This window comes from Anomaloglossus baeobatrachus, chromosome 6, assembly GCF_048569485.1.
Source record: "Anomaloglossus baeobatrachus isolate aAnoBae1 chromosome 6, aAnoBae1.hap1, whole genome shotgun sequence".
Lineage (NCBI taxonomy): Eukaryota > Metazoa > Chordata > Amphibia > Anura > Aromobatidae > Anomaloglossus > Anomaloglossus baeobatrachus.
In genome coordinates this window covers 433,679,562-433,699,975 of record NC_134358.1, presented here as the reverse complement: position 1 = coordinate 433,699,975, position 20,414 = coordinate 433,679,562, and the positions used below count along the sequence as shown (strand labels likewise).

General features: G+C 44.8%; 1 protein-coding gene across 1 annotated transcript in view; it reads left to right on the top strand.

Annotated features, from left to right (window-relative positions):
• Positions 1 to 20,414, top strand: part of NEK11 (NIMA related kinase 11) — a 430,667-nt gene that overhangs the window by 165,749 nt on the left and 244,504 nt on the right. The window contains exon 4 of the mRNA XM_075315207.1: positions 10,115 to 10,233. Within this exon, the coding sequence (XP_075171322.1) occupies positions 10,115 to 10,233 (119 nt within the window). The remainder of the gene's footprint in view (positions 1 to 10,114; positions 10,234 to 20,414) is intronic.

The window sequence follows — 20,414 nt, the reverse complement described above, 5'->3', positions numbered from 1 at the left end:
GTGAGTTGGATCCTGGCTCAGGCGAAGTAAGGTCCCAGCAGGATCCCGACCCTCGTCAACTGACATTAAGCTCCGGGGATGGAGGTGATCATGACGAGACTCAGATACCTGTAACTGAGGTGCACGCATACTGTGCTGTGATGTCAGGTCAAGAAGAGGAGGAGAGGGACAACATAGAGCATGACAACGAAGTTGGAGATCCCAATTACTCTTAATTCACAGGTTTGCAGCTGAATAGATTAGCAGATGACGAGGAGGAGGAAGCTGAGGATGTTACAGTGACGATTTCCACACAAACACGTAGTGGTGCAACCATGAGAATCACTGCATTATCAGCCACAGCTCTGGCTGTGGCCAGCAGCAGTTGAGGGTCTGCAGTTTACAGGAAAGTTTGCCTAGCCTGGGCATTTTTTGAGACCACAAAAGGTAACCAAACTTCCGTCATCTGCCAGCTTTGTAAAGAATGACTAAGTAAAGGCAGAAATAGTTATACTTTGACTACTACATGCATGAACAAGCACATGGTGAACCAACATGCATTACTGTGGGAATCTCACTGCACTAAAATGCAGACTAATGAGCCTACCCAGCCACTGGCCGCCAAATTAACATTGTCTGACACTTCTTCCTCCTCCTGCATCACCGGCAAAACTATTGTAACACAGGTCTCGACTGCAGAACTTCCTCTTCTGTACCTGCTACAGTGGGGGTGAGTGAGGGACCATCAGGTTGGTTTTATGTAAGTGACTATGTCTGGTGTTTTAGATCCATGTGAGACATTGAGCACATCACATGGTTCTGAATCCAGCATTAGATCTACCCCTACACTTCCAGCACAGTCCACCAGTCGGTCCTGCACACCTTCCTCCACCCTCTCTCAGCATAGCAGCCAGCCCACGGTCATGCAGTTTTGGTCACGTAATAGAGCATTTCCTCCCACACATGAGAAAGCAAAGTGCTTGAACCTCACCATATCGAAACTGTTGTCCATGAAAAATCTGCCTTTCTGGCTGGTGGATACAGATGGTTTCCGATCCTCCTTGCCATTGCAGTCCCCCAGTACTAGTTGCCCAGTCACCATTACTTCTCTAATAAAGCTGTGCCTGTGCTACACCATCAAGTCGCAGCCAAGATTACATGTCACCACTGACACCTGGATGAGCAAGAATGGACAGGGTCATTACATTTCACTGACTGGGGACTAAGTTACTCTGGTGGCTGCGGGGCAGGTGTGGAAGAGGCTGCTTCCCAAGTGTTGAAATCCACAAGGCTTGCGGGCAAAAGTTCTGGATCTATTTCTTCCTCTTTTGCTTCCTCCACCCTCTCTAGGGCCTCCATCTGCTCCATCAACCTCTCCCTTAATGTAACACGCGTTCCAAGAGTGCAAAGAGAATTTCCCCCCACCTCCGTACAACTTAGCCAGGGCTTAACGCAGTTAGGCAGTGCTGAAACTAATCTGCACAGCTGTAGAGTTGTGGACTGCTATCCGGGTCGTGTTTGATCAATGGATGGCTCTACTGAACCTAGAGCCAGGGAAGACGATGTGCGACAATGGTGCAAACCTGTTAGCGGCCCTACACCTGGACAACATCAAACATGTGCCTTGCATGGTTCACGTTCTGACCTCTGTGCTCTTTTAAAGCCCTATGGGGAGGGGGACAATTGATGGTATTGTACCGCTTTGTCCCTGGAAGGATTTTTAATGTCCAGACTGCAAAATGGGTGTGAAACTTATGTCTTGTAGGTAGTGCCAGGCTTCTGTGACCAAGAGGCGTAGACCGGTCACTGTAGCATGTCTTACTTTTTTATTTCTAATGCTGGACCATAGACCTGTGTGTTACATGGACCTCTCTCGGTACATTGTTGACCGACTTTGATAAATAGCTGGCTCCACAGAACATAGAGATAGGGAAGGCCATGTGCGATAAGAGTGCAAACCTAGTGGCAGCACTAAGTCTGGGCGACACTACATTTGGGCAACATCACATATGCACTGCATGGATCAACCTGGTTGTACAGCAATCTCTAGACCAGTATTATGTCCTAGATGCATTGCTGCAGAAGGCATGGTCAGTGTGTGATCACTTTTTCAAATTAAAATGCCAGCCCACAGTCTGTGTTGCATGGACCGTAAGGGGTACTTTACACGTTGCGACATAGCTACCCCACTAATGCATGTCTTGATTAAAAAAAAACCCAAACGGTCCACAGCCTGTTTTGTATGGACCATAACTCCCTGGTATTTTAAAGCCCTATGGGGAGGGGGGCAATTCCCTATGGGGAGGGGGCAATTGATGGTAATGTACTGCTATTTTGGAAGACAGAGACTAAAAGATGTGTCTCCAAATGTTGTGTAGAGGTTACTGCCAGTGTTGTTGGAAACAGAGGTCTATGCCTGCCACTGGCCCACTAATGCATATCTTGATTTTAAAAATAAATAAATAAGTACCGGCCCACAGCCTGTATGTTGCATGAACCGTAACTCCCTGGTGTTTTCAAGCCCTATGGGGAGGGGGCAATTGATGGTAATGTACTGCTGGTTTGGAAGGCAGAGACTAAGAGATATGTCTCCATATATTGTGTAGAGGTTACTGCCAGTGTTCTTGGAAACAGAAAACAGAGGCCTACGCCTGCCCCTAATGCATGTGTACATTTAGAAAACAAACAAACAAAAAACATTAGCAGACTGTGTTGCTGTGTTGCATGGACCGTACCTCCCTGCTCTTTTTAAGCCCCATGGGGAGGGGGGCAATTGATGGTATTGTACCTCTGTGTCCCTGGAAGGATTTGTAATGTCCAGACTACAAAAAGGGGGGAAACTTATGTCTTGTGGGTAGTATCAGGATTCTGTGACAAAGAGGCTTAGACCGGTCATTGTAGCATGTAGAGGGGGCCAATTGATGGTATTGTACCGCTGTGTCCCTGGAAGGATTTTTAATGTCCAGGCTACAAAATGGTGGTGAAACTTAAGTCTTGTGAGTAATGCCATGCTTCTGTGACCAAGAGGCATAGACCGGTCACTGTAGCATGTCTTCCTTTTTCTATTTCTAATGCCAGACAACATGCATGTGTGTTGCATGGACTGTTTTTCCCTGCTCTTTTAACGACTATGGGGGAGGGGGAGCAATTGATGCTACTGTACCGCTGTGTTCCTGAAAGGATTTTTAATGTCGAGACTACTACATAGGTCTCCAAGTTGTGTCTTGTCTGTACTGGCAGGGGTGTGGGAGCACCAGCCATACACCTGTCTCTCATCCACCTCTATATTTCTTCTGTTAATAGCCTAGGAAGCTAATGGCTATGCCAAAACAGTGTTGCTGGGCTGTAAAACATATATTTGTTCTTTTGGAAGCTTTTCGACCCCCCCTAAAGGTGTTTTCTGTACCTTACGTTTTGCCTTCCTTTAAATCCAGTGGGGCTCGGACAGGTTCACTAAAAGTTCAAGGTTCAGTTTGATAAAGGTTCGGCGAACGCAGCTCTTGTTCGGTTCAGCAAACAGAACCGCAAGAGGGTTGCTCAGCTTTAATGAAGAGACACTTAAAGGGGCTTTCCAGGCACACAGATTATTAAAACATTGTGAAACTTACATGAATTGAAGAAATGTAATTATTTGTTGTTAAAATTTTGCTCTGTTGCTGAGCTGTCACATGTGGTGATGGGACCACCGGTTGCAGACTTACTGCTACAGTCCATTCAAAACAACAGTCATAGTTAGAGATGAGTGATCCTGCCAACGATTGGATTAGTTAAGGATTGCCAATCCCTCCTGAGATCATGATCAGATCGACGATCCTAGCCGATTCGATTGTTGATCCTAGCCAAACCCATTAAATTCAATGGGAGGCAAAAGTAATATGTTGGAAAATGGTGTAGGGAGCTATAAAAGAAATAAAATAAAGGGTTAAAGCAGTAAAGACTTACCGAGTCCCCACAGCTGCAACGCTACTTCCGGGTCCAGCAATTAACACTAATGCATATTCACTGCTTTCCCCTTACACTGGTGTCACAGGCTGCCATTGGAGCACGCCCCACCCTCTGAGACAGCGTCTGTGATTAGTTAGAATCACACATGCTCTCTGAGTCCTTATACTGGTGATGAATAAATAAAACAATCAGCGTAGGGTCCCGCCGTATTGATACCAGCATAGATAAAGCATACGGCTACAGGCTGCAGCTGACAGCCGTGCACTTATCTTGGCTGTGTATCAAATTAAGAGGAACCGCAAGCAGCTTTTTTTTTTATTTTTTTTTAAATTGTTTAAATAAATAAATAATATAAAAAAAAACAGCGTGCAGTTCCCGACAATTTTGATACCCAGCCAAGATAAAGCCCTACAGCTGGGGGCCGGTATTCTCAGACTGGGGAGACCCATGGGTCCCACCAGGCACCCACTTGCTATTTCATAAACTACCTTTGACTTGGCCTTGAGTCTCTTCTCATATTGGTATCTAGATACATGTTCTACATTATTTTGAACCTAGGGAGTGACTTTATGAGTAAGTCCGGCTAGTTAGAAACGTCAATTCATGTCGCCCATGATATATATACCAATTGTTCTATTTTTTGTTATCTCACCACTCTAAATAAATCTATAATTTTTCTGCATTCCATATAAAGTATGATGCAAATTTTTGGACATTAGTACATTGGGGCCTTAGGACCGTCTTTGCTAGCATCTTTTCTAAATTTTACCCCATGGGCTCATCATTTTTCATAATAAGGAATTCAGATGTAGCAGAGATGGAAGCGTTGTGGGATCTCGTAGTGTGGATTACATCAGACCTGCGTTTTTTGGGGGTTAATAAATTGGTGAAACAGGTTTTTTATTTTTTTTATATTTTTTTAAATAAAGGATTTTTCTGTGTATTTGTGTTTATTTCTTTTTACTTATCAGAAAAGTGGTGGGGATCTCATAGACCCTCCTCATCACTAATCCATTGCTTAGTAGCAGCTTTGGGCTGCCACTAACCCCTTAATACCCTGATTGCCACTGCACCAGGGCAATCAGGAAGAGCTGAGTAAAGTGCCGGGATCATCACATCTAATGGATGCGACAATCTTGGAAGGCTGCAGGCTGCTATGTTTAGACTGGGGGGCTCACAATAAGCATGGATCTCCCCAGTTTGAGAATACCAGCCCCCAGATGAAGGGCTTTATCATAGCTGAGTATCAAAATTGGAGGGCACCGTACCTCGGTTTTTGGAAATTATTTATTTAAATATTTTATTTTTTTTATTTAAAAAAAAAAAAAAAGCTGCATGCAGTTCCTCTTGGTTTGATACACAGACAAGATAAGCACATAGCTGGGCACTGCTGTGTATAGCTGTATGCTGTATCTGTGCTGGTATCAATAGATGGGGGACCCTACAGCAATTGTTTTATTTATTTTTTATCAACAGTATAAGGACACAGTGTGTGTGATTCCAACCAATCACCAATGCTGTCTCAGAGGGTGGAGGCGTGGTCCAATGGCAGCCAATAAGAGACACTGGTGGAAGTGGAAAGCAGTGAATATGCATTAGTGATAATTGTCGGACCCGGAAGTAGCGCTGTAGCCATGGGAACTCGGTAAGTATGTACTGCTTTAACCGTTTTGCTTCCTTTTTTTTTACCGTGGCCAATCACAGCCATGCAAATAGATGACATGACTGTGATGGGCAGCGAGAGGATGATTTTCGCCATCCGATCATTTACCGATCTTTGGCAGGATCGTCGACTTTTGCGGTAAATGCTCGAATGTCTGATCTGGCCAAAGATCATACGATTTTAACATTTTGCGATCTTTGCCGATCAGGATCGCTCATATCTAGTAATAGAGTTCTTATCTGTGCTTTGAATGGAGAGTAGTTTAGACTTAGCCTGCAGTTTGCTCTGAACGGTGATGTTATGGGGGGAATTGGAAGTTTTCTAGAGAGAAAAGAAGAGAAGCTTCATAAAAAGTGAAAACTCCACAAAAAGCAAATAATCTTAAATCTGTTGACTAAAGGGCATGGTGATTGGCATTCCAGAGTGCTAGATTACAGTATAGTGAATATATGAGTAAGAGAACAACAGACAACTCACCAGACACAGGGATAATTGTAGTGCAGTGCACGGAAGCTCTGGGCCAGCATCCAGGTGATAGCTCAATCAAAAATAAAAACGTCCAGCATCTGCAAATTCAATGAAGTAGTTAAAACTTGACTTTAATGAATCGCCATAAAAATAGGGGTGATACAAGGTTTTAAAAACATGGGGAAAACTAGACAATGGTCTACGCGTTTCGAGCAGACAACCCTGCTTTTAATCATGGTCAATCAATCTTGGTCATGAGTAAGAGCAGAGTTGTCTGCTTGAAACATCTATTGTCTACTTTTCCCCATGTTTTTATAACCTTTGTACCACCCCTATTTTTATGGCGATTCAGTCAAGATTTAACTACTTCATTCAGCTTGCGGATGCTGGATTTTTCTATTCCTAATAATGAATGTATACGTTATCTGACTCTTTGCTCCCCAACAGTACACTGAGCCTGTGTAGTGCCATTGTCAGCATCTGTAACATTATTGTCCGTGAGAGAACCTCAAGACAGTGCATCCGAGAGATGACATTAAGGATAAACAATAGGCACTGATTTATCCATCTTGAGACTGTATACCAGTCTCAGGATGGTGCTTTGCAGGTGAAGTGGGCAAGTACTGAGGGTGGGAGTGAATGAGCTGTTGGACAGATACATCTCTCTTTTTGGAAAACTAGAAACACAAAAGGAAGAATTGAAAGGAAGTTCAAAATGTAAACAATAACTTACAAGGAGGGCTGAGGGAAATAAAGGTAAGAGAGAGGGAGTTTGGAGGCTTATTACAGGTACAGCCTGATCATTTTTTTGCTGGAAAACCTCTTTAAGCATAGAAATGCGCCTATAATCTTTATTTACAATGCCACTAAAATGAAAGTCTTTGAATGCAGCTTCAGATAACATAGAAAATCTAATACTGCTGCAATAGATTGTCAAATCTGATAAGATGATAAGACTAGAAGCACAAGACTTTGGATTTACAAAAAACGCATGTTTATAATTAAATATTCTGTCTTAAGATTTTCTTTTGGTCTTTCAGAAGGTTTTCTACCTTTATGTTTTAAACTTTTAGTCTAGCTGTTATGTCAATGCAGAAATATTAAATTGTATATTGGTATTAGAGCACTAGGCTTATGGCAGAATACAAAAACCACACCTAGGTCTAATGTGAACTTGACATTGCACATTTAAATAGACATTATGAAATGATTTGTTCTGAAATCAATGAATTTAATTAATGTATGTTACATTCGGTTGTCCGTGCTTAACCAAACAAAAGTAATCAGTTATAAAAAAGAAAGCCTATTGCTAAGAAATGAGAGAAAATGGGTAAATGTATGGTAGTTTATGGTAACGTATTATTTTTGAATAGAGAATACAAGAATAATATAGGAACAGGTTAATGTAGAGAATCTAAGAGAATCTAGTTGAAGGAAATGTATCTTAAATTATTTGTAGTTGAAATTTCCTGCTGGGGGCTGATATTATCAGGGTGGGGAGATCCATGGTTATTGGGCCTTTCCCAGCCTAAAAAGAGCAGCCCACAGCCACCCCAAAATATTACAGCTGTCATCACACCCGAGGTTAGTAATGCGGAAGGGTCTATGAGACTCCACATTTACTAATCGTGTAAGTACAAAAAAACAACAAAAACACAAAGCAAAGAAATATCCTTTATTAAAAACAACAACCCAAAAACCCCTCTTTCTCCAATTTATTAACCTCCAACACCCATGCAGGTCCAACATAATCCACAGACACGACATCCCAGAATGATACCGGTACTGCCACATCCTGATGTCACAATGCAAGGTCACATTACAAAATGTGACCAATCACTGTGACCGACAGGACACACTGACGGAGCTGCCGCTGTGAGCTCGGTGACATAAGTTAGTTTACCTCGGTGTCCCAGCTGTGACCTCAGGTGAACTAAATTCCAGTAATTTGGCATTAAGTTCAATGGTCAAGGATTACCGGATTATTGACTTAAATGGTGCCGGATTACCTGATAACCTTACACCATTGAAGTCAATAATCTGGCAGCATTGAACTGAATGCTGAATTACTGGAATGCACACACATTCCGGTAATCTGGGATTGAGTTCAACTGAGGTCCCAGCTTTTTTTTCTTCTGTGGTTTGCATGTATTTATTTTAACTTACACTATTAGTAATGGGGGGAATCTCATAGACCCTCCTCATTACTAACCTTGGGCTTTATGACAGCTATGATTTTTTGACAAATCCCAGCTGTCATTAACCCCTTATATTAGACCGATTGCCACTACTCCAGGGCAATCGTGATGAGCCTGGTAAGTACCAGGATTGGTGCATCTAATGGATGGGCCAATTCTGAAAGAGCTGCAGATTGCTAAATTTAGGCTGGGGTTGGGTCCAATAACTATGGGCATCCTCAGCCTGAAAATACCAGCCCCCAGCTGTCTACTTTATCTGCGCTGGGTATCAAAATTCAGGGGGACTGCACACTGTTTTTTAAATTATTTATTTAAATAATTACTAAAAATCAGCAGGAAGTTCCTCGTATTTTGATATACAGCCAACATGAAGCTCCGCAGCTGGGGGAACCTTAAGACATTTTTTCCAGTTGTTTAGTTTTACACTCCACTTCGGGGAGACAGACAGCTAGTGTGAGGGCAATCAATCACAGATGCCGGCACAGAGGGCAGCGGCACAGTCTGACAGCAACCAATCACAGAAGCTGTCACAGAGGGTGGGCAGGGGAAGCGGTGAATATTCATGAGTAGAGATGAGCAGACCCGTTAAAGTTTGAATTGTTAACTTCATCCTCGCTTTAGATATAGTTCGGTTTGTGACCCGGACTTTATCTGAACTCTAATCAAAGTCACTAATTGGGCATTTCGTCTCTCCGCCCACATGCAACCAGCCATAAAATGAACAGTTCCAGGGGTAGGTGGCCGAACCCGAATAGTAACACTGACTTCCCTGAGAAGTCAATGATCTGGGTCCATGCACGGACACTAGGTATCCGGTTCAAACCCTGAACTTTACAGCTTGCGTTCGCCCATCACTACTTGTGATGGTTTCCCTTTAACAAGAGCAGACTATTTGAACCATGTTCAGTGTGTACAAATGTGCAATGCAAAGTACCTCGCGATATACTCTGAATGTATTCATAGATCTCTAAAAGCCGCTTTGCACGGTGCAACATCGCTCAAGCGATCTCGTTGGGGGTCACGGAATTTGTGACGCACATCCGGCCGCTTTAGAGATGTCGTTGCGTGTGACACCTATGAGCGATTTTGAATCGTCGCAAAAACGTTCAAAATCGCACATTGGTGACATGCCCCCCTATTCTCGATTATCGCTGCTGCAGCTAGCGATGTAGTTTCTCGTTGCTGCTGTCACATCGCTACGTGTGACACCGCAGGATTGAGGAACCTCACCTTACCTGCGCCCGCCCGCAATGAGGAAGGAAGGAGGTGGGCGGGATGTTACGTCCCGCTCATCTCCGCCCCTCGTCTTCTATTGGGCGGCGGTTCAGTAACGCTGCTGTGACGTCGTTGTGACGCTGAACGAACCGCCCCCTTAGAAAAGAGGCGGTTCGCCGGTCACAGCGACGTCGCTAGGCAGGTAAGTAGTATGACGGGTCCGTGCGATGTTGAGCTCCTCGAGCTACGATTTGCCCGTGTTGCACAACCGATGGGGGCGGGTACGCAGCGTGTAAAGCGGTCTTTAGGGTCACAATAAAAGATATATCACAATACTTTTTACTGTACAGTAACAAAGATGACATATGCAAACAATTGCATGTGGCTGCTATATAGAGATAAAAATTATTTAAGAGGTTTGTTAAAAGACTTAATATAGTACTAATGAAAACTGAATGAAAACTAATGAAGACTCGAACTTATTTCTTTGGTTTAAAAGCCTGCGATTTGGACCTCATTTAGACTAATGTGTAAAACATTTACCTATTTTCATCAATGTTGTGTAACAGATTTTCGACAGTGTATACTTTTTTTTGTAGACTTATTGTCTCTTACTTTTTGATATGTTGTTGTTTGTGACTTTTAGGGCAGCGACCTTGATTGTAAAATAAAAGAAATAAAGAATAACGATGAAGTAATCTCTGAAGATCAAGTGACAGAATGGTTTATTCAGCTACTTCTTGGGGTACATTATATGCATGAGAGGTAAATATGTAAATTTATTATATATTTTTCTTCAAGTGTTACTAGTCTTAAATATATATATATATATATATATATATTTATTTATACATTCTTTTTTTTTAATTTAAAAGGTTGATCCAATATTCATAATGGCCTTTATAAATATCTATGTTTATTACCTAACTACTTTTGTAAATTACTTTATTATAATAATCCCTATCATTCTCTTTATCCTGCTGTTCCCAATATTTGTCATATTTTTCTTTATTCCCTGTGATGTTTTGTTTGGGGGGAGTCTCAAACTTAATATTACAGAAAGCCAGCCCTGCAGTCACTTCCACACTGCTTCTATCACCTCGTCCTCAAAAAAGACATCATGGTGCAGCACTGTGGTGACTTACCACATCTACTGTCACCACCATCCCCTGATTATTTTCTGTTTTGTGGGGATGATAGAGAAGTGACCGCAGATTCAGTGGCCACCACCATACTCCTTTGCCACCGTCCACATATTCAGTGGCCCCACCACTGTCCCTGATAGGAGCAGGGTGAGTGACACCAGCATCGGTACCTCATGACAAATTGTTTGAGGGTGGTGATACAGGCTGTGAGGCAGTGCTGCTGTCATTCACCCTGCCTCTATTTTGAGAAATTGCAGTGATAGAAGCAGAGACTGTGGCTGCCAATGAAGATGCAGTCGAAGAGCACAGATAAAGTGTGTCTGCAGCCATTGAAGATGCAGATAGTGGGGCACAAAAGAAGCTGTGGTAACTTCTCCATCAATCCCTGAAACAGGATATAATCAGGAAACGGCAGTGACAGTACCTGTGGTAAGGGATCACAGCGTCGCCTCCTGATGACATCATGTTTCATAGATGGGGTATAGAAGCTGCAGGGAAGTGTCTGCAGGGACATCCTCTTCCCTTTTGATTGAGACTCTCCTCAAACAAAACGTCACCGGAAGTAAAGAAAAAAATGACAGATATAGGGATTCGCTGTATAGGGAGAATAGTAGGTAATTTTACAATTAATTAAATTAATTAATTAAAGAGTGGTTAGGTCTTAAAGATAAGATATTTATAAAGGGCATTATACAGTAGGTATCGGACAACCCCTTTATCTTTTCAATTTTATTCTGCATGCACAAAATGAGGTTGTATTTTTTGTAATATTTAATAATTAACACAGTAAAATATATAGCTAGATAAAGCTATTCCTAAGTCAGTATTCATTATGTGATCATGCAGCTGTACAATTGGAATCTTCCTACACAGTGCTATATAGCGCAGTATTCCAGCACCATGGACAAGGAACTTGCATAGGAATGATAGAATACTATAAGGAGAATTTTTCACTGTTCTCTATGATGCATTGTTAGGCCTTTGAATACAAACAATCCATTCGGTGAAGGTTGAGAATCCAATATTTCTTTTTTGTAGTATCACATTACATTTGAAAAATATACTATAGTTTATGGCCAGTTAGTTCCTGTTTCTCATTGCTACAATTTTAATAGTTCATCTTTAAAGAAAGTGATAATTGCATTTAAAACCAGACCATTCTGTCCTCTAATGTGTTGCGCTTAAATATATGTTCACTTAAAGTACACTAAACAAAAATATAAACGTAACACTTTTGTTTTTGCTCCCATTTTTGCTGAACTGAACTCTAAAGGCTGTTTTACACGCAGCAACATCGCTAGCGATGTCGCTAGTGACAGCAACCTCCCCTGTCGTTTGTGCGTCACGGGCAAATCACTGCCCGTGGCACACAACATCGCTAGGACACGTCACACTACTTACCTGCCTAGCGACGTCGCTGTGGCCGGCGAACCGCCTCCTTTCTAAGGGGGCGGTTCGTGCGGCGTCACAGCGACGTCACACGGCAGCCGTCCAATAGAAGCGGAGGGGCGGAGAGCAGCCGAAAGAAAGTGACGCCCACCTCTTTGCCGGAGGACGTAGGTAAGGTGTTGTTCCTTATTCCTGGGTTGTCACACGTAGCGATGTGTGCTTGTGCTGTTTCTATTTGTCTTAGTTAAAACTGTTATTTAATGTTTTTCATGCTTGTCTCTGCTGCCATCTACTGGTCAGACCTTTCGGCTCCTCTGTTTCTTTTGTCCAGCCCATGGAAGTGTCTGGTGACCCTCTTGCATCACATCCTGGCATGTGCATTCAAAACCAGAGCTTGTGAGACCAACATCCCTTATTGGAGCTACTAGGAGTAAAGTCTTCTGACCACATAGTAGCTTCAGAGGCAAGCATCGCGGGAGAATTACAATGCCAAGTACTTGGATTACTGCACTCTGCATGTCCTAACCTTTGGAGAAAATAAACCACCATTGTTTCATCTCAGCATCTGCATGTTTCACTCTGGAGCGCTCTGGTCCTGTCTGCCCCACCTATAGGAAAAACGAAGGTAAGATTCTCACAACCTCTCACAACTACGCACCTTCCATCGCCTTTAAGTGGGGACAGAACAGTCAGAAGACTGCTTAAGAGCTCAATACCCCGGCTACAGATCCCTAAGAACCCTGTAACGTCCCATGTAATCTGCCTAGCAACAAGCCTTGTGCACTAGTCTGCCTGCACAGTGCATGCCTGGACAAGCCTAAGGGGAAGCTCTCCCATCTGCCACATCCTGTGTCACCTCTGCTTGCATTGTAAAGGGACAGTTTATGCACCTGCTGTTTCCCTCTAGCCATACCTAGACTTGCAGTACATTATACCTATAGACTTGCAGTACATTATACCTCATTACTGCACATCGCTGCACTGCGAACCCCAAGTTTTGCTAAAGACACCTTGGGAATCTCATCAGGGAGTCCTTGCAGAGCTGCACAACGATTTTGGGACCCCTATTCAAAAGTCAAGTTTCTTAAAGAGACAGTACACCTTAAATCAAAATGGCCGAAAAAGACCTTGGACAGTCCCCCACTGCTGAAACAGAGCAAATACAACCTGATACTGTCCATTATGAAGCCCAGGAGGCAGAGCCCACGCTTTCAGCAGACCAAGTTGTCCGACCGAAGCACTCTTCCAAACCTATGATAAAAGTCACTGAAAACTATCACACTATGAAAGATGAGTCATGTGAACACCTGGAAGAACAGTGGGAATGAGTCACCTATTACATGTCAAGACTTGAATCCTCATCAGGTGATGCCGCATGCTTACAAGCCGCTCTGGAACAGCTGAACACAGCTCATGAAAGATACAAGAGACTGTCAACAAGGTACATTACCTTTCTAAAAGACTCTAAAATTGATGAAGCTCTTTCAGACCTGAGCAAGGCAGAAGAGGTAGACAAGGAAAGAGATGCCAAGGTGCAAGATGCCATAGACAAGGCCGAACACCGTATCTCTCACCAGCAAGAAACCAGATCACACTGATCAACCTCATCTAGACGTTCCTCTCGGTCATCCGGGTCATCATCCTCAAGAAGCTCAGCCCTGAGCGACAGGATACTAGAGGCCCGCATAAGAGCAGAGGAGTCCAAGGTGAGACGTTCCTTCACAGAAAGAGAAGTAGAAGAAGAAGCCAAAAGGGCAGAAGCAGAAGCCAAAAGGACAGAAGCAGAAGACCTTGCAAAAGCAGAAGCTGCTAAAGTGGAAGCCAAAAGGGCAGAAGCAGAAGCCCTTGCAAAAGCAGAAGCTGCTAAAGTGGAAGCCAAAAGGGCAGAAGCAGAAGCCCTTGCAAAAGCAGAAGCCGCTAAAGCAGAAGCCACAAGGGCAGGAGCGGAGGCTCGGATAAAGATTCTTCGGTCACAGATGGAAGAGGAAGTTGCGCTAGCTAAAGTGAGACTACTTGAGCAAGCATTGATCCAAGGTCCTGATCCAGCTGACTCGCCACCACTGGAAGCAGACAATCCAGTTGATCGCACAAGAGACTATGTACTGAATCAGTTACCTGTAGCAACCCCAGTTTGCAGTACCGTCCAAGCCGACAACACCGAAACCTCCAACTTACCTCTACCAGTGCCAGTGCCACCTAAAGCACCCGAGCAAATTAATAACAGTCACCAAGAGGTGCCCTCTCAAACACAGTCACCATGGCAAGATGGCAACCAAGTGTTTCCTGACCCACTTCCACAGCTCAAGCAGCGGTCATCAGAATCTACAGAGGCTAAACCACAGCTCAACCCTGCAGCAACGTCATTTTACCCGGGAACATCTCATCCATTCACGCCAGGCAGCCCATACGCCCCAGGGGCATCACGAGTCGTCGTGGCAACAAGTGGTGAGAAATCAGATATGTCTGAGTTTGCCACGTTCATGGTGAGCAGAGAGCTAATCAACACTAGTCTCACGAAATTTGATGATCGTGCAGAGAGCTACAGGGCCTGGAAAGCAACTTTCAAGGCAGCCATCGCCAATCTCAACTTCACTGCAGAACAGGAGCTCGACCTCCTGATCAAGTGGTTGTCCCCAGGCTCTACAAACCGTATCAAGAGCCTCAGAACCGTCTTTGTGGGACAAGCAGAAGCAGGTCTCGCTGCTGCATGGCAGAGACTGGAACGCACCTTTGGCAGCGCAGAAGCAATAGAGAAAGCCCTATTCAAGAGACTGCAGGACATCCCAAAGATCAACCTTAAAGAAGTCCACAAGCTTCAAGACCTAAGTGATTTGCTCATGGAGCTGGAGCTCGCCAAAAGAGATCCTCGTCTGTCTGGGCTGTGCTACCTGGATACAGCCCATGGAGTGAATCCAATCGTGGTGAAGCTGCCATACAGTCTGCAGGAGAAATGGGCAACGTCAGTCTCAAGGTACAAAAGAATGCATGACGTCACCTTTCCCCCATTTATTCAGTTCTGCAAGTTCATCGACGAGCAGGCCCAGATGAGGAACGACCCCAGCCTCGACTTCCTAGAGTTCAACACTTCGGCAGCTGCAACATCATCATCAAGGTATGAAGGTGCCATACACAAACGCAGAGACATTAAGAACACTGTGAGAGTTAGGAAGACTGAGCTACCATCACCTTCAGCACGCACAGATAAACAGAACACCATCTCATCACGAGATAAGTCTTTCAATCAAGAATGTCCCATCCATAAAAAAACGCATTCACTGAACAACTGCAGAGGGTTTAGATCCAAAACCCTACAGGAGCGCAAAAAAGTCCTCAAAGAGCTTGGGATTTGTTTCAAATGCTGCACATCACTTGAGCACATGGCCAAGGACTGTAAATCCATCGTCAAGTGTGAGGAGTGTCATAGTGAAAAACACATTTCAGCCATGCACCCAACCCAGCTAGCTAGAGACACACCGGCTGCAGTCACCACCACTCCTACTCCAAGTCATGGCGGGGAGCCCAAGAATCAGACTGACACCACCACAGCCGTCTCCTGCTCATGCTCAGAGGTATGTGGAGAGGGCCAAACACAGAAATGTTGTGCCCGAATATGCCTCATCAAGGTTTATCCCGAAGGACATCCAGAAAAGGCAATGAAGGTGTATGCCATCATAGATGACCAAAGCAACCGGTCCCTAGCAGGAACCAAATTCTTTGAAGCCTTCGGAATTAATGGACCATCAGAACCCTACACCTTGAACACCTGCTCGGGTCGCATAGAGACTAGCGGCAGAAGAGCCCAGGGATTCATTGCTTCTCCTATCAATGGGAAGACTGAAATACCTCTACCAACGCTCGTTGAATGTGACCAAATACCCAGCCACAGGAATGAAATTCCTACCCCAGAAGCTGCATTTCATCAACCACACCTAAGACACCTCGCTAGTGTTTTCCCACCTCTGGACAATAGCACAGAGATTCTACTCCTGCTCGGCAGAGACAATCTAAGGGTACACAAGCTGCGACAGCAGTGTAATGGGCCTGACTATGCACCATACGCCCAGAGACTGGACTTGGGATGGGTAGTCATAGGAAATGTGTGCGTTGATCGATCAGAAATTGATTCCTTCAAGACTTATGTGCATGGAGATGGGCGCACAACCTGCTTAAAGCCATGTCCTCATCACTATGGAGTGAAAGAGAAGTATCCAGACACAATACAGCTACCTGACATCACTTCTTCTCTGCATATCGACAACTTGGGAAGATCAGTCTTTCACACAACCAAGGATGACGATAAAGTAGCCTTGTCAGTAGAGGACAGAGAATTCATCGGAATAATGGACTGTGAGTTTTCTAAAGACAAAACCAACCATTGGGTCTCTCCATTACCCTTCCGATCTACCAGGGTAAGACTCCCAAACAACCGAGATCAAGCTCAGACCAGATTTAACTCTCTTCAGCGTTCTATGAACAGCAAACCTGAAATGAGAGAACATATTGTTGCCTTTATGGACAAGGAAGTCTGTAACAACCTAGCAGAACCTGTACCAACTGAACTGAATACAGCAGATCACGCAACCAGACCTATGTCTATAAGTTCTTTCGCTAACTCTTCTTGGCTTACAGGTCCAGAGTTCCTGCTGAGACAGTCAGAAGAAGGTGTCCAGGAAGCCTTCAGCATCCTAGATCCAGACAACGATCCAGATGTCCGAGCTGAAGACAATACCCTGGCCACCAGTGCAGAAAAAACTTCCAACCTCGGTTGCCAACGTTTTGAACGTTTCTCCAGCTGGATGAGGCTCGTCAGGACTGTCGCTAGGTTAGTGCACATCGCCAGATGCTATCATACGGACCTTAAAAACAAAGACTGTCATCGCTGGCATGTCTGCCACAAACCCCTTACTGCTGAGGACATCTCCTATAGCGAGTCCCTCATAATACGCCACCTCCAACAGAGTGAATTCGCCATAGAATGGAAGTGTTTATACAACAAACAGCAGATTCCATTAAGAAGTCCTCTCGCCAATTTAAACCCAGTCATCGACAGTTTCGGCTTACTGAGAGTTGGCGGTCGTTTGAATCAGGCTCATCTTGGAGTTGCAGAACAAAATCCTCTCATCATTCCCAACAAACACCATGTTACAGTCTTGCTGATCCGACACCACCATGAAAAGACTGAACACCAAGGCAGGCAAATTACAGAAGGTGCTTTACGGTCTGGAGGCCTCTGGATTCTTGGAATGAAGAGACGTGTAGCACAAATACTACACGATTGTGTGCACTGTCATAAAGCGAGAGGAAAACAACTGTACCAGCAAATGGCTGACTTGCCTACAGACAGACTTTCTACAGAGCCACCTTTCACCTACGTGGGCCTAGACGTTTTCGGACCATGGATGGTGTCCACACGCAGAACTCGCGGAGGCCAAGCAAACAGCAAGCGGTGGGCTGTGTTATTCACCTGCATGAGTGTTCGAGCCGTTCACATTGAGGTGTTAGAGTCCATGGATACCTCCAGCCTAATCAACGCCTTGAGAAGGTTCCTTGCCATCAGAGGACCAGTGAAACAGCTGAGGTCTGACCGTGGAAGCAACTTCGTCGGTGCATGTAGAGAACTGAACATCGACACTAAGCCTATCCAAGATCAGCTGGCAGAGAAAGGTTGCACCTGGATCTTCAATCCCCCTCACAGTTCTCACATGGGAGGCTCCTGGGAGAGGATGATCGGGATTTCACGCAACATCTTGAACTCCATGCTAATGGACGTTAATTCCTCAAGACTCACACATGAGACTGTAGTCACTCTTTTAGCTGAAGTCTCAGCCATTATCAATTCAAGACCCCTTGTGCCGGTGACCATGGATCCAGAAACACCTACCATATTAACTCCTACTATTCTCATTAACCAAAAAACTGACAACGCGGTAATGCCCAGCAGAGAGTTCACCCACGCGAACACTTATCAAAAACACTGGAAACGGGTTCAATACTTGACTGACTACTTCTGGAACCGATGGAGGAAGGAATACCTCACCATTCTTCAAGGAAGAAAGAAGTGGCGACATCCCAAGCCGAACCTCAAGGAAGGAGACCTAGTCCTCATGAAAGATCAGACCACAGAAAGGACTGACTGGCTTATGGGACTAATTACTAGGATACTGCCTAGTCAGGACAGCAATGTTCGGAAGGTGGAGCTAAAGGTCATCAGGAAAGGTGAGACGAAGACCTTTGCAAGGCCAATCCATGAACTTGTTCTGCTTTTGCCCATAGAGAGCATCCCTACAGGATGAACGCTACCGGACCTGAACTTTGAGCCATCCTTCTTGTTTTGGACTCAATTGAGCTTGTTTTTGCATTTAACATGCCTTTCCTTTCAGGTTGTATTATGGACTCAATAGTGAAATCCCCAAAGTGAATTTCAGACGGGGAGTGTGCTGTTTCTATTTGTCTTAGTTAAAACTGTTATTTAATGTTTTTCATGCTTGTCTCTGCTGCCATCTACTGGTCAGACCTTTCGGCTCCTCTGTTTCTTTTGTCCAGCCCATGGGAGTGTCTGGTGACCCTCTTGCATCACATCCTGGCATGTGCATTCAAAACCAGAGCTTGTGAGAACAACATCCCTTATTGGAGCTACTAGGAGCAAAGTCTTCTGACCACGTAGTAGCTTCAGAGGCAAGCATCGCGGGAGAATTACAATGCCAAGTACTTGGATTACTGCACTCTGCATGTCCTAACCTTTGGAGAAAATAAACCACCATTGTTTCATCTCAGCATGTGCATGTTTCACTCTGGAGCGCTCTGGTCCTGTCTGCTCCACCTATAGGAAAAACGAAGGTAAGATTCTCACAACCTCTCACAACTACGCACCTTCCATCGCCTTTAAGTGGGGACAGAACAGTGCTGCCTCAGGAACGACGAACAACCTGCGTCCTGCACCAGCAACGATATTTGGGATTTGAACAACGTGTCAACGATCGATTAGGTGAGTAATTTTGATCGTTAGCGGTCGTTCGTATGTTTCACACGCAAAGATGTCATTAACGAAGCCAGATGTGCGTCATGAATTCCGTGACCCCCAACGACATCTCGTTAGCGATGTCGTTGTGTGTAAAGCCCCCTTAAGATCTAAAGATCTTTGCGTGTGAAACGTACGAACGACCGCTAACGATCAAAAATTCTCACCTAATTATTGATCGTTGACACGTCGTTCAAATCCCAAATATCGTTGCTGGTGCAGAACGCAGGTTGTTCGTCGTTCCTGAGGCAGCACACATCGCTACGTGTATACCCCAGGAATGACGAACAACACCGTACCTGCGTCCTCCGGAAACGAGGTGGGCGTGTCTTTCCTTCAGCTGCTCTACGCCCCTCCGCTTCTATTGGCCGCCTGCTGTGTGACGTCGCTGTGACACCACACGATCCGCCCCCTTAGAAAAGAGGCAGCTCGCCGACCACAGCGACGTCGCTAGGCAGGTAAGTATGTGTGACAGGGACTAACGATACACAAGCGCCACGGCCAGCGATTTGCCCGTGACGCACAAACGACGGGGCGGGTGTAATCGGCAGCGACATCGCTAGCGATGTCGCTTTGTGTAAAGTGGCCTTAAGACTTTTTCTATGTACACAAAATACCTTTTTTTCTCTCAAATATTGTTCCAAGTTTATCTAATTTGTGTTAGTGAGCACTTCTCCATCCAGAAAATCCATCCACCCCACAGGTGTGGCATATCAAGATGCTGATTACACAGCATAATTATTTCACAGGGGTGCCTTAGGCTGGCCACAATAAAAGGCCACTCCAAAATGTGCAGTTTTATCACACAGCAGAAAACCACAGATGTTACAAGTTTGACTGTTGAGGTGAATGAATTATCCCGGCAAAGGAGCAGTGCTCACTGACACAGAATTAGACAAGTTTGTGAGCAATATTTGAGAGAAAAAAACTTTTGTGTACATAGAAAAGTCTTAAGCGGGCTTTACACGCTACGATATATCTAACGAGATGTCGGCGGGGTCACGTCGTAAGGGATGCACATCTGGCATCGTTAGTGATATCGTAGCATGTGACAGCTATAAACGAGCAGAAATACTCACCTTCTCGTTCATCGTTGACACGTTGCTCATTTTCAAAAAATCTAACGTCCTGTTGTTCATTGTTCCCGAGGCAGCACACATTGCTCCATGTGACACCCCGGGAACGATGAACTGCAGCTTACCTGCGTCCCGCCGGCAATGCTGAAGGAAGGAGGTGGGCGGGATGTTTACGTCCCACTCATCTCCGCCCCTCCGCTTCTATTGGCCGGCCGCTGTGTGACGTCGCTGTGACGCCAAACGTCCCTCGCCCTTCAGGAAGTGAATGTTCGCCGCCCACAGCGAGCTCGTTTGGAAGGTAAGTACGTGTGACGGGGA